Source organism: Myotis brandtii, unplaced genomic scaffold, assembly GCF_000412655.1.
Source record: "Myotis brandtii unplaced genomic scaffold, ASM41265v1 scaffold1292, whole genome shotgun sequence".
In the NCBI taxonomy this organism is placed as follows: domain Eukaryota; kingdom Metazoa; phylum Chordata; class Mammalia; order Chiroptera; family Vespertilionidae; genus Myotis; species Myotis brandtii.
The window spans coordinates 189,561-203,909 of NW_005354560.1; the positions used below are offsets into that span (position 1 = coordinate 189,561).

General features: G+C 39.6%; 1 protein-coding gene across 5 annotated transcripts in view; it reads right to left on the bottom strand.

Annotated features, from left to right (window-relative positions):
- Positions 1–14,349, bottom strand: part of LOC102245069 (leukocyte surface antigen CD47-like) — a 137,518-nt gene that overhangs the window by 103,794 nt on the left and 19,375 nt on the right. For 4 of the 5 annotated variants that reach the window (XM_014534365.1, XM_014534366.1, XM_014534364.1 and 1 more), the window contains exon 4: positions 1,970–2,317. The exons of the other annotated variant lie outside the window; for it this stretch is intronic. In XM_014534365.1, coding sequence (XP_014389851.1) covers positions 1,970–2,317 — 348 coding nt within the window. The remainder of the gene's footprint in view (positions 1–1,969; positions 2,318–14,349) is intronic. 5 annotated transcript variants of the gene reach the window in all.

Genomic DNA, 14,349 nt, shown 5'->3' on the forward strand with positions numbered 1-14,349 from the left:
GTGTGTGTGTGTGTGTGTGTGTATAATTTATTTATATATATATATATATATATTTATTTATTTATTTTTGAAATGACCAATGTATTGATATGGAGAATAAATTGTGCTTTCCAGCTTAGGGATAGTAAGGGAACAGGTGACTATAAAGGGGTTAACAAGGAGGATATTTGTATTAATGGAATGGTTCTATATTTTGATTGTGGTGTTCATTACAGAAATGTACACAAATGATAAAAAGAAAAAAAAATATATACACATTGTACCATTGTGAACTGGCTGCTTTTAGCATTTAACTACTGTTACATAAAATGTAACCACTGGGGGAAGCTGGGTAAGAGTACACAGCACCTCTCTATTCAATCTTTGAAACTTCATGTGATTCTATAACTCTTTCAAAAAATAAAAATGGGTTCAAGCCAAATGTCTGAGACCTCTGGTAGAATCTTCTACACTCTCTAGAACAAAACACCACTTTCATATTTTAAAGGCCCCAACAGTAAGCATAGTTCATATTTTATCAGGGGACTATGAAAACAAAGATGAAACAATCACACGGAAAATTACAAACTTTGTCTTTATCCCAGAGATTGGTATTCCTTTCCCATCCACCTTCATCTGATCTCATGGCCTTTAAGTCTCGAGTTTACAATTCTCCTCTCAGTGACCTACACTCTAATCCAAAATCACCCTCCCGCATTGTGAGTTAATGACATTTCCAATGGAGGAGAGATTTTTGAGCAGAAAAGCCTGCGAAATTCTGCTCTTAGCCATCTCCTGCCCATGCTGCACCACACAGACACCCCTTTCATGACACCCCAGCTTCAACACCTCAGTACCTCACTTCATAAAATAAATGTCCCAGGAAGACGACTAACATTTGAAAAGTACATTGGTTTACAAAGTACTGTACACAAGGGATCTCATGATGCTTGTTCGACTGGCGAATATATAAAAGCAGGAATCTCTTTTCATCCCCATTGTAGAGATGAGGTAACTTGGACCCAGTGAAGTAACTTCTCAAGTTCAATAGAGGCAAATAGTTAAGTTGCAGAATCAGATGTCCTGATTCCTAATCCCAAGCAATGTCAAAATATTCCATCAGAATAAACACCCATTTCCAATCTGGTAACAGACATTTCATAACAGGAAATGCTAGAATAGAAAACAATTAGTTGATACAACTGAATGGTGTGATCCCATCTAAAGCAGAGGTTCTCAAAGGCTTGTCTAATCCTGAGAGCAGTAATATGACTAGTGGTTCTAAATAGAGCTTTCAAAATAGAAAGTCAGTATGCACCTGTATACTGGCATGGCAAGGACTAGAAAAGAAAGCAGATTGCTTACTTCAGCTAGCTTTACTGCTTTATGCAACTCACCAGCCCATGTCTATGAAGAAAGGGCACAATCATGGTGCTATAACCAAGGCTGAATTCCAATTAATTCTATTGGATCCCTAGCTCTCCCTCATCTTGACCAAGTAAAAGAACACCATAGCAGAAAACCTCAAGGAAACATCGTGGCGACGTCATTTTTGACTTTATGATTCTCCTTCTAATCTATCCTTTCCAGCTGTAGCATGGCTGGAATTTTTCAGCCTTTGAATAAAGTACAGGTAATGAAAAAAGCTACATCATTGGAAAGATCATGGAAAATTATTCACATGAAAGATTGTACTTTTGATAGCAGCAAACAGAAATGCAGATTAAATGACACCAGGCCCCCTACCCCAGCAGAACAGTTCTTGGAACAAAAGTTTGAGAACCTGACAATACACAAATAACACAGCAAAGGAGTTTTATTATGAAAAGTAGAACAACAAGTAAAACTCATAATTTTTAAAGCTGCTAAACATTACATAATCATTTATTAGTCATAAACTGCTTTTTGATTCAAAGGAGTCCCTAGCCCCATTTCTAATAGGATTAAGCAACTGCAGGACAAATAAAAGGGAAGATTATAAAATTCTTACCAACAGGATATTTTAGTTCTATGGTGGTTTCGCCTTCTTTACTTAATTCTGATACTTCACAAGTATAAATTCCTGGGACAGCATGGCTCTTGTCCATCATCAAAGAGGCATTGCCTGTTAGTAGTGCGTCTGGTACGATGTACGAACTCGAAAATTCACTGCTGGGGTGGGCTTCATTTTTCCCTCCATCATAGGTGAAAATGTATTTGTCTTTGAATTTCCACTTCACCAACATTTCTTTCAGGCTCTTTGCCTCCGAATTAGTGACTAAGCATGGGATGAGAACAGTTTTATTGTCATTGGTGTAGTCTACAGATTTGATTGTTTTAAATAATAGCTGAGTTTTAACTGGAAAAGAAAAAGAAAATAGTTTCATTTCACTATAGAATTCAATAGGGTAAGGTCTTAGGTATGTTATAAATCCTTAAGATAAAACAGCAATGCTCAATTGTCCCCTTAAGTAAATAGTACAGCTACAGAAAGAAGGCAGGCCAGGTGAAGAAGTGAAACAAGTTATTTTAATATTAACCTGCACAGATGGTAAAGACCATTGTAACTTTTCCTTGTTCATTCTCAGTAATACACAGTGTACATTACCAAGAGTATTGGGAATAAATTCAGCAACCTGTGTTGGAACATGCAGGTGTATATTTGGCTTCAGAAGCTTTGAAGTAATCATTGTTGCTCACTGATGTACATAGAAAAATATTGTTCTTACCATGGAAAAGTTTTGAACAGGAAATCAAGCCAAATATTATATTCAGTCTCAATTTCTATATACTCCCTCCAAACAGAACCTAAACCCATGTGAAGTTTATCTCTATCCTTAGGTTGCATTTCCAAGCAATGTGTTGAGCTATATTGTACTTTAATATAAAAAGTAAATCAGAAGAATCACATCGCATCTTACATCTAAGATGGAAAGTCTTAGAATGCTAAGGACAAAAAATATACTCTGACTATCTCCCATTGCAAAATACAAACAGCAATGGACATTTGGTATGCAAATACTATAAAGAGATATATGCAATTGAAAGGCATCTTCTCAAATTTAATTGAAACTATAGAACAACAGTTTTCAAATGCATTTTACAGGTATTCCTTCCTCCAAAAAACCATAAACTACTCAATATAAACCTAACAAACAGATGAAATAAAAGACAAATATTGCTATTAAGTAGGTATATCCTATTAAACACTTCTCAATGGGATAAACTACCAGTTGTCTTACAAAATAGGGGATGGAAAAGTAATTGCAATCAATCATCTTTCACCTAAAATGTGCAAGATTGTAGAGAAATTGTAGTTCTCTTTCATATTTTTCAGCCATTTATTAACTCTTCTCTCTAAGTAGTTAGTTGAATTTTCCCTGAAAGAAACAAAGCACTAACAAATATAAATATCAACTTTAGTAGTTCTTTCTTACAATTCCTTTCTTTTATATTAATTAGGAATAAAACTCAGGATGCCCATTGAGTTGAATGCTAGGATGCATAGTGAAATATAAACTGAACAAGGTTCAGAAAGCCTGAGTACAAATTCTACCTGTCCCTTGTCAGTATGTGACCTTAAGCGATTCAGGTAACTTTTCTAGGCCTTGGTTTACTCTCTGCAAGTAAGAGGATCAGAAATGAACACCAGACTGCTTCACAGAATTGTGGCGAGTATCAAAGGAGCAAATACATGGACAAGTGCCCTCTCACAAATGCTGTGCTGTACATATGCAGGTAATACTCTAAAAACTGGGAAAAACAGCTTTTTCATACAATAATCTAAACCTTCTCTGACTGGGAGGTGCAAATTGTTATGTTTCTGGGAATTTGCAGTCTGAACCAAGCTTGTGGTTCACCAGCTCACTTCTGCCCAGTTCTCTACACTTCTAGCCATCCCTGTATTAGGATCCCCAGGCAAAACCTGGATTTTCAATTGCGTTTTTCAAAATCATGGGGTTCTGAATTAATTCCCTTGACAATGTACCATTAAGAGGGCAGCTATACTGTACAACAAGGAGAGAAGAAAGTGGTTGTGATGTTGGAATTAGAAAAGAAGCAAAGTGTCAGAAAATTTGCTGCACAATTTTGAAATGAACAAAAGGATTAGCTAATGTTCTTTCAGTGGGGATCTGAGCATTGTCTGACAGATCCTTTGGGAATATCTGATTATGTAGGGGCGGGGCCTGTGCCTTTCACTGTGTTTTGTAAATTGTAAAACTTGGACAGTAATGCAAATTACTCCGGTCCATAGAGGGAGAAATAAACTTTGTTATGCAATTGATTTCCAGCTGGTGGAAGAGAGGGTTGAACAATTATATTTTATTTTACCTAAGGATATTGACCGATTGCATATATTCACGAATTCATTTCAGCATTACTGATTGCCTATATGTCTTTCTTTTCTCTCAATGTACTTTAAAAGCCAATATTGCCTTACCATGTTGCTAGCTTGCTTATTCAACAATTTCATAACTTATGCTTAGAGAATGGATTACGACAGAATACAGAAAGTACTAATTGCACTGCATTATTTGTTGTAATATATAAAAATCTTAAAGCTGAAACCATTTAAATAGAATTAGTGCTGTTAATTAATTTCAAATAAAATTCACCTGGATAAGCCTTAACTTGAATGAACCTTGCACTATAATTAATAAATAAGTTTAGTCCAAAAGTGTCACTCTACCAGCTGTTGACCACAACTTCATCTTCTATTAACACTTATTTAAACTCTGTAAGTAATAAAAACATCTAATTTGGGTTTTCTCTCTTTTGCCTACTGCCTTCTGATGAAACAAAAAGGGAAGGAAAGGTTTGAAACAGAACAAATAAAGGAACACAAATAATTAACATGAATAAGAAAATTCTGAAAAATGATAAGCTTACAACAGTCTAAATCAGATAGAAAGGTATTAATACAACCATCAGTGATGCCAGCATTACAAATAAATTAAAAATAAAATGGGAAATTATTTTATATTAAATGCCAAAAAGATTGGGTTCTACAATCTCTGTGAATACCAATCACCAATCTAACCACCTCCTTCCACAGTCCTGAAGACGGCCAACATGTGGTTGCAAAAAGGCTCAATATATGGCTCAGAATTTTTAAAAATGCAGCAGACATTTATTGAGAATTAACTGATCAGAAACATTGTGATAGGATGTGTGGATACAATGAAAGTGGGGAGGAAGGGGCACCGGGTTTGAATTATCTTTTCAAAGCTTCCAATTCTCACTTGGGGGCTTGATGTGCACTTTTTATAACACAGGATTACGTAAGTGCCTTCCTATATGAGCAAAGTGCTCTGGAAGGGCAGGAGGGGACAGGAATCAGCGTTACAGGTTTCTAAGAAAATGTGTGTTGTTACCTGTGGAACAACAGAAAAGTGTCATAGTCCCTGCCCACTTGGGTGGTCCTCAATCTTTTTACACTTGTTCCATGTAAAGTTTCTCTCCTCTGGATCAGCTCTTAAATCACCCTCCTTCTGCAGGAGCTTACTCCATACTCTCCAAAGCAGCCCTCTCTTCTTATTACTTAATTCAGATTGAGTCCATCAGTGATGCCAGATGAGAAGCCAGAGCTTCTAATAATCCTCACCTTAAAATTGACCTGCAACCCCAGCAATCCACACTTCCCTCTCCTCTCACCCCCATTTCTCCTCTTCAGAAATGAATCCCTTTACCTAAGAGGTAGTTTCTATTTTTGCCTCCCCACCCATCAATCTCCTCAAGGACTTTCCTAGTTGATTATCAACCTCCCACATGCCCCTATTCCATTTACATAGGTTTTGCTTTTCTTTGTTTTGAAACATTTACAACATGTCAAATATTTACCAAATTGAGGAAATCCCTCATATTTGTCTCTCTTGTCCCTAGCAACATAAAATAATAACATAGAAGCATTTCTTCACTTTGTTTCATTTCTTAAGTCTCTGCCACCTGGCTGCCATCTCTGACCTTCAGCTTTACTACAACAGCTCTTGCCAAAGCCACCAACAATCCCTTGTGAAAAATCACATCTGTATGGTTCACTTTCTATCTCAACTTCTCTACAGTTCTTGAGCCAGTGGGAGCTCCTTCCTTAGGCCTGTCCCTTGGCTTCTATCCTATATCTCTGGATTCTGAATTTCCTTCTACTGTTTGTTCACCCATCCCAGCTTCCTTTTCTTATTGAAACATATTTCATGAATCAAAATAAATATTTGTGTTTCTAATGGCTTCATAGTCAGCACTGCCTCCCCCTCCCCAGTATTTACCCATACTCATGGATTTAACTACCTACACACTTTTTATTTAACCAGGGTCCACTTTTCTTCTCAAGACCTGGGAAAGCCAACTGTGTGCTGAACATTTCTACTTGGACCTAGTACTGTTACATCAAAGTTGACATGTCCAAAAATCAATATTCCCTCTTCCTACCGTCCCCACAAATCCTCACCTCCTTAAAGCATTTTGTCTTATCTACCAGTCAACCAGAATGGGCCTAAGAATCATGCTGGGTTCTTCCCTCTTTTTAGCCATGGATATTTTTGGTGGAACTCAGCCTATTTAATAGTTCCTAAATGCAATGGCAGTTGTGTGAATGAATTAGACATTCCTCATTTCTCTCTTGAACTACTGCCATTTAAGTAGCTCCCTGATTCCAGCCTTCACATTTCCCTATCTCAGAACCAGTGTATTTTTCAGGGTTCCAGAAAAATGTTCTAAATACAAATGTGCATGTTTTTGATCACTATAATTTAACAACACCCTTCTCTCTTTTCAGGCTAAATTGTAAGTGTCTTAGCCTGGAATACAAGCTAGGTCCTTCAAGGCCCTGTCAAGCCCCACCTTCTGTCCTTCATTTCCAAACTAAGGCCCAATTGTAATGACTTTCTTAAAATTCCATGAATATGTATATGTACTCTCATGTCCATGCCTTTTAACTAGTTCCCTCAGCCTAGAGGCCCTGACACATCTCTGGGTGTATAGGTCAGAACACATATTTTGGAGTCAGACATTGACTCAAACCTTAGCGCCTTCTAGAGATATAACCTTAGGCAAATTATTTAACCTCTATACCTCAGTTTCCTCATCTGTACAAAGTGTAGTAATTGTATATACCTCCTGGAGATTTTGTTAAGATTTAATAAGATAAGGAACACAAAGTTCTTATCTCAATGTCTTTCATGTACTTAGCAAATGCTCAATAAATGGCAGCTAGAGGTGACTAACTGGCTCTTCCTGCTAAAGCACACTTGAGCTGTTTAATCCTGTTTCCCTTCCCAACACTACTCAACTTTATTGATCCTCTCCATACTGCTCCCATTATTCCCTCTCAAGTGCTGTCACTACCCTTAATACTGAATCTTGTAATTAATACTTGATTTAACTGGTCTCCACATTAGGCTCAAAAGTTAGAAAAGCAAGGATAATGTCTTCATTTGATAGCCTACGGATTAAACCCGGGTCCAGCAACTATGCCTCATTACATTCCTTATGAATGTAAAAAAGTTAAAGTCTGAATCCTAAGAAAGGAATACAAAAATTTGTATCAGAGAGGATTCGTTCTTCTTCCATATTTTAAGAGGACCCTCCACTTCTTACTTCTAAAGACCTGATTATGGAATCATGAAGCTACATATTTCAATGCAAAATTTCAAATAAGTTAGTTGCAGGTGAGATGAAAGAGTTCCTTAATTTTGCAGGAAGAGCCTAAGTTAGTCAACTCTTTCTGCAATTTATTGAGAATTTGCTCAGTATGTGAAAGCTTCAGAGACCAAGAATATAGCTAATAATTGAAATTGTGAGCATAAACATGATTGCCCGAAGAGTCCTTTCAAAGCAACAGAGAACATATCAGAGAATTGAATGTTGGAGAATACCAATGATTATGGAGCAAATAGTTAAAAAGGAACAAACTAAGGAAGTGAGAAGTAGTGTGAGAAGTAGGTGACTCAGCAAAGACCTCCACTATAGACATCAAGAAAATTTCTTGATATGAACAACATAGATGTCAAGTGCAAAAAGCACAAAGAGCCCCTAGATTAAAAATCACATCACTTGGTCTGTATCTGTAAAATTGCACAGACTAGTGGGATGAGAAGTCATAGTGCATTAGGAATAAATGGGAGGGGAGAAAGGAGAGGCAATTATTCTTTCATTAAATTTGACAGTCAAAGAGAACAGAGAAAAATGGTGATATTGGAAGGTCTGTGGAGACAGGAACAGGACAAGATTTTTTGGTTCTTCTTGGTTTTATTTATGTATGTATGTATTTATTTATTTATTTATTGTTTTTACTTTGGTGTAAAACTTAAGCATGTCTGCAAGCTATGATGAAAGAACCAATGGAGAAGGAAAGATCTAACGTACAAAACTGAAGAATTAAACTGATTAGGTAGGTCTCAGAGGTGGTGGAAGTGAAAGAGCTGTAGACAGGTGATTTTTTCCTTAAAAAGGTGAATAGGTAAACTTCTGAAACTGGGTGAGAAGGGAGAAAGTGATGAAGGGTACTTACTATATTATCAGTAAGTTTAGAAATAGCAGAAAGGAAGTTGAGAGAGTCTACACCATACATCAATACTACTTTTTATAGCAGAGTAGGATGTTAATTAACTGCTTGGAATGGCTGTTTAGAAACGGGATAAGAAGTCACAGCAGTCAGGAAGGTAAATGAAGCAAAAAGATACCTTCTAGAAATGAATCCTTTTTGCCAGTGACCTTCACCCTGGAATGAAAAACTGGAGCTTCAAATACAATTGGGTTAGAATTAGGGTCATAAAAGAGGATTTAGTCAGATCCCTCCTCAATAGAGATCAAACAAGGACTGGGGTAAAGTGGGGGTGTCCACAATGCATTTAGTTCTGACTCAAAGTAATTGCCTCTAGATTGTAAAGTGGCCTTACAAGAACTGAAGTGGTTGAGCTAGAATTACGGGGAAGGGCAGCAACATGCAGAATTAAGCCCTTATCAAGCATCTAAAACATATTCAGTACCACTGAATGATAAAAACAACAAAATCCCTGCTACCTAGTAACTGCATTTTATGTTAAGAGGCATAGTGTCTGAAATTTGTCTGTAGGTCCAGGAAGGCCTTATAAAGTACTTGGAGCATAGCAAGGGGGCTCATATTTGGCTTGAAACAAGTAAAAACATTTTGATAGACTTTGCACTTGCCCAATTTCCTGCCTTGTCTTTTAATTCATCAGTGTGACATGTATTGAAATATGCATAAATATTCTCAATCCCTGGGTTGACCAGATATGGAGTCATCTATAACTGCTCCATAGGTATGAAAGGAAGTAGAGGAGGGTGTCGCTTCTAACTCCTATCTCACCTCCACATAACCACACAGAGGGGAAATCCAGGTTCTATTGATTCAGTCTAGGTCTGTCAGAATCAAATTTCCTGGGTGCTCTGTATTTTTTAGTTTAGTATTACAATGAGTTCATCAAAATTGATTCTGCACTATTCTTCTTCTTCTATCATAGAAAAATATCTGTACAAGTGACAGTAGCTTTGTGACAGCTGGAGTGCATTGTATTTATTAGAAGCATTTATAAAAATATAGAATTTTAAAATCATGTATAAAAAGTTATGACAGCAAAACCTAAAAGTTGGGTAAATGGCTTTTTAAAAATTGTGTCACAAAAATAACATTAATGTATTAAAAGCAATGCCTATACTAGCCATAGTTGAATCAACATGAAGGAATACACACAGTTTTAATAATATGAGTGATAATTTTAGATTCAGAATATCAATTTTGGGAAAAACACCTATTTTTCATACTTAGAACCTAGCCCTTCAAATCTCTATTAACAGCTCAGTGGCAAAGATAAAACATCTGCCAAAATACAGATGAGAGCATGAGCAAACGTCCTAATAGTAGGCATTTAGAATAATGCTTTAACACACTGCCTCTAAACTGCTGAAGTTGGGCCCATAAATAAGGACTTTTAAATAAGCAGTTACTTCCTCAAAATAGAAACGTGTTTAAAGGTAATATATTTTTTAGGAAAAAAGAAAACATCTTATTGAAAGCAAGCCAGATTACCACTATGCTTAGACAATAAATTTGTTTTTTAATTATGTGTACCCTTGATTTTAAAAACTATTTGAAAAATCATTCAACTACTGACAGTTCATATACTTACTCATTATTTGAGTAAGATTTTATTTACCAGTTTTTGAATTCCACTAAAAATGTTGATGTACTTTTAAACAAAGTATAACTTGACATATGGGCATGAGGGAGGGATGGAGCATAATAATTCATTCTGCATTTTGTAAACCAATACAGGGGGTTAGAGTTTGCTGTAATTAGATGGAATGGGCATTCTAGATAACTTATTTTACTACAAAGGTCAACTGAAACTGTAGTGGCTACCAGTAAATGGCATTTGACTACCAGTCATTTGTAAATGAATCTGAAAGTGCTGTATAGGAAATTAAATGAGTGGCTGGGGCAGGGCCTGCCTTGGGGTCCTGAACAAGGGTTTCACCAATTCCTCCTCTCTATGGGCAGCCCAGCAGACTGACAGTTGGCAGGTTTGGACCTGCCTGTATTGGGCCCAAGCTCAGAGGAAAAGGACATGACCTCAATGCCAATGTGACCTTCCTGGAACTCTTGACTAATTATAATAATACTAGAGGCCCGGAGCACAAAATTTGTGCACTTGGGCGGGGGAAGGTCTCTCAGCCCGGCCTGTGCCCTTTTGCAGTCTGGAACCGCTCAGGGGATGTCCACCTGCTGGCTTAGGCCCGCTCCCCAGGGGATTGGGCCTAAGCTGGCAGTCAGACATCCCTCTGGCAGCCCAGGAGCCCTCAGGGGATGTCCACTTGCCAGTGGGGAGCAGGCCTAAGCTGCAGTCGGACATCCTTAGTGCTGCTGAGGCGGCGGGAGAGGCTCCCGCCACCACCACTGTGCTGGCAACCATCAGTCTGGCTTGTGGCTGAGCAGAGCACCCACGGTGGGAGTGCACTGACTACCAGGGGGCAGCTCCTGCATTGATCATCTGCCCCCTGGTGGTCAGTGTGTGTCATACTGACCAGTGATTCTCAGTCATTCTGGTGTTAGGGTCAGTTTGTATATTACCCTTTTATTATATAGGATTTGCATTTTAGTTTTGACCCCACCCCCTATGGGTTTTCTGTATACATTATGGGTAAGGGCATGCCCAGAGGAAAGATAGTTTCAGTCAATCATCCCTGAATGCAAATGAAAGGCTCCACACATACAATCCCTCTTTAGAACCCAGGAGCTGTGGGCCATGCTCTCTCTAGCATGTACTCCACCTCCAGGGAGCAATTTCAAGCCATTCCCTTCCCTTGCTTTCCCCACAGTCACATATCTCCTAACCTATAAAGGACCCCATGATACTTGCATCCAGGGGAGAAATGGGCAGCTGCAGCTCAACCTGGGCTCACCCCCAGAACCTGTCTCCAAGGCCCCTTTCCTCTGACTTCCCTGTGAGCTACAGCAGCCCTGCCATTGGCTGCTCTCAACATTTTGTCTCCCACACTCTGTTGACTGACTGGTGCCTCATTTGGAATGTATTTTCAATAAACCCCTTTTTTCTTTACTTTTATTTTTTTTTGTTGACCTTAAACTCTTTTCTGCATTGACAAAAAGAACCAAGGTCCCAGGCAGTAACCCCAACTGGTAACAAAAGCAAAAGCAAAATCTGAGTACAAATGATCATAAAAGACCATGGACTATCTTCCTCCTTCTATAGTCTAAACTCAGTCTCTCAAATACCTTGATTTATAACTTCTTGTGCTCTAGGGCTGTTAGCATCTCTTCACAGGTGCCCTGTTATAACTAAATATTGAACACACAGAAATCCATTGGTTTTTATAAAACTAGAGGCCCTGTGAACAAAAATTATGCACTGGGGTGGGATTCCTCTGCTTGGCCTGTGCCCTCTTGCAGTCCAGGCGCTCTCAGGGGTTGTCTGACTGAAGGCTCAGGACTGCTCCCTCCTATGCTGTAGTCTGGCCTCCCTCTGAGGGAGATAACCATGTGGCAGATCAGGAGAAGGCACTGGCAGGCCAGCAGCTGGCCCCACCCCCCATAGCTGCTGCTGCAGCAGGCCTCCTTCTGAGGGAGGCAACCTGAAGGATGATCTGGGGAACCCCTCCCCTGGCCCTGCCCTCTTCCCCACCCTCATTGCCCCTCAGCCACTGCTGGTCTCTGCTGCTCCCCCTCCTCCCCATCATTGTGCCCTCCCTCTCCCTGCTGGCTTAAGCCTTTGTTGGCCTGGCTCAGGCTGCTCACAGATCCTGCCCCCCACAGACCAGTCATTCAACAGTTTAATCCATTGGCACATTACACTTTTATTATAGAGAACTAGAGGCCCAGTGCACAAAAATTTGTGCACTCGGGGGTAGGGGGTCCCTCAGCCCGGCCTGTGCCCTCTCACAGGCTGGGACCCCTCGGGGGATGACCACTTGCTGGCTTAGGCCTACTCCCCGGGGGATTGGGCCTAAGCTGGCAATCAGACATCCCTCTGGCAGCCCGGCAGCCCTCAGGGGACATCCACTTGCCAGCGGGGAGCAGACCTAAGCTGCAGTCAGACATCCTTAGCGCTGCTGAGCAGGCAGGAGAGGCTCCCCCCACCATCGCTGTACTGGCAGCCATCAGCCTGGCTTGTGGCTGAGCAGAACTCCCCCCTGTGACAGTGCACTGACCACCAGAGGGCAGCTCCTGCATTGAGTATCTGCCCCCTGGTGGTCAGTGTGTGTCATAGTGACCAGTCATTCCCAGTCTTTCTGCTGTTAGGGTCAGTTTGCATATTACCCTTTTACTATATAGGATAGAGGCCTGGTGCACGGGAGGGGGCTGGCTGGTTTGCTCTGAAGGGGGTCCCGGATCAGGGGGGGGGTCCCCACTGGGGTGCCCGGCCAGCCTGGATGAGGGGCTGAGGGCTGTTTTCAGGTGGGCCAAGCCTGCAACTGAAGTTCCTAGTCTCTCCTTTTTTTCTTTTTATTCTGAGATTTATTTACCTTCTGTAATTGAAACTTTGTTGTGGCTCCCGCTCTGTGGCTGGCTGGCTGAAAGCAGGTATCTGGGGTTTGTTTAGCTTCTATAATTCCAACATTGTTGTTTAGAGTGCAGCTCAGAGCTTAGAGCAGGCCGTGGCAGGCAGGGAACCTTGGCTTCCTCCATCACTGGAGCAAGCAAGCCTCATGTTCACTTCAGCTGCCTGGCTGCTGGCCGCCATCTTTGTTGGCAGTTAATTTGCATATCACCCTGATTAGCCAATGGGAAGTGTGTCGGAGGTATGGTTAATTACCATGTTTGTCTATTATTAGATAGGATTAACATAGCTCAAGTGCATAAGGCCTCTATTCTGTTTTTCTCTTTCAGGTTATTAACTTAGTACACTAAGATAACATAAATTCTGAATTCCATGACTTTATAGGGGCTTGAGCATATTAATATTATATGTAAATGAGTGCTTATTATACATGATCTTAACTATTACTAACAGAAATCTTATCCCCAATGTAACATTCTAGCAGTTCTTTCTAATCTACATGAAAACAGGACCCTTGTTTTTAAAACAATATATGATTTATCATTTTTTTCTTCAGAATAGCTTTTGATGCCTACAGTCTAAATTAGTGATATTACATCACAATTTATAATCTGGTTCAACATGCATTCTGATCAGAAAACAGGTTTCTGAAAGCAGTATTATTTTAGTTATTTTGATAGTAACAGCAATGGGCCATTAATGATAATGACAGGGAACACTACTTTCTCTAACATCAACCCTTCAGATAACAGACATAGTGATTATAAACAGCTCCAACGTCCCAGGATTTTCGGAGAATGGGGACAGTGGTAACAGGGTCTGAAGTGCATCTTGAAAATAGCCGAAGTCACAGGCTTTATGAACAGCAAAGGGAGGCTAATATTCAATTTAAATGTAATTAAGTTCAAATTCTAAAATTAAATATAACAATTGCTTGTTACTGTTACTCAAACTCAATTTACATCTTAGAAAAAGTTAACAAAGTGGTCTTTGCATGTGAAATGTGACAGGCACACCATAGAGCCACACCAAAAATAAAATAAAATAAAATAAAAAAAATCACATGCTTTCCTCAGTTTTTATGGAGCACACGTTTTTAAACATAATAGTTTCCAAAAGCTTGGGGCCAAAAGGCCTTTGGTGTAGAAAAACACCAAATTCCACTTGACTGCAAGTTGTCTTCCTATTTCAAGCGAAATCCATTGCTGTTAAACTGGTCCCCAAATACAGGGGGAAACTTGAATGTGCTCTTTGGACTGTTTTACAGTGGTTGGTGGGGCGGGAGGTTAAGAGAGTTTCCAGGAAGTCTATTTCTAGGGTTTAATAAACTAAAAAAGGGGCGGGGGGGGGGGGGCACAAA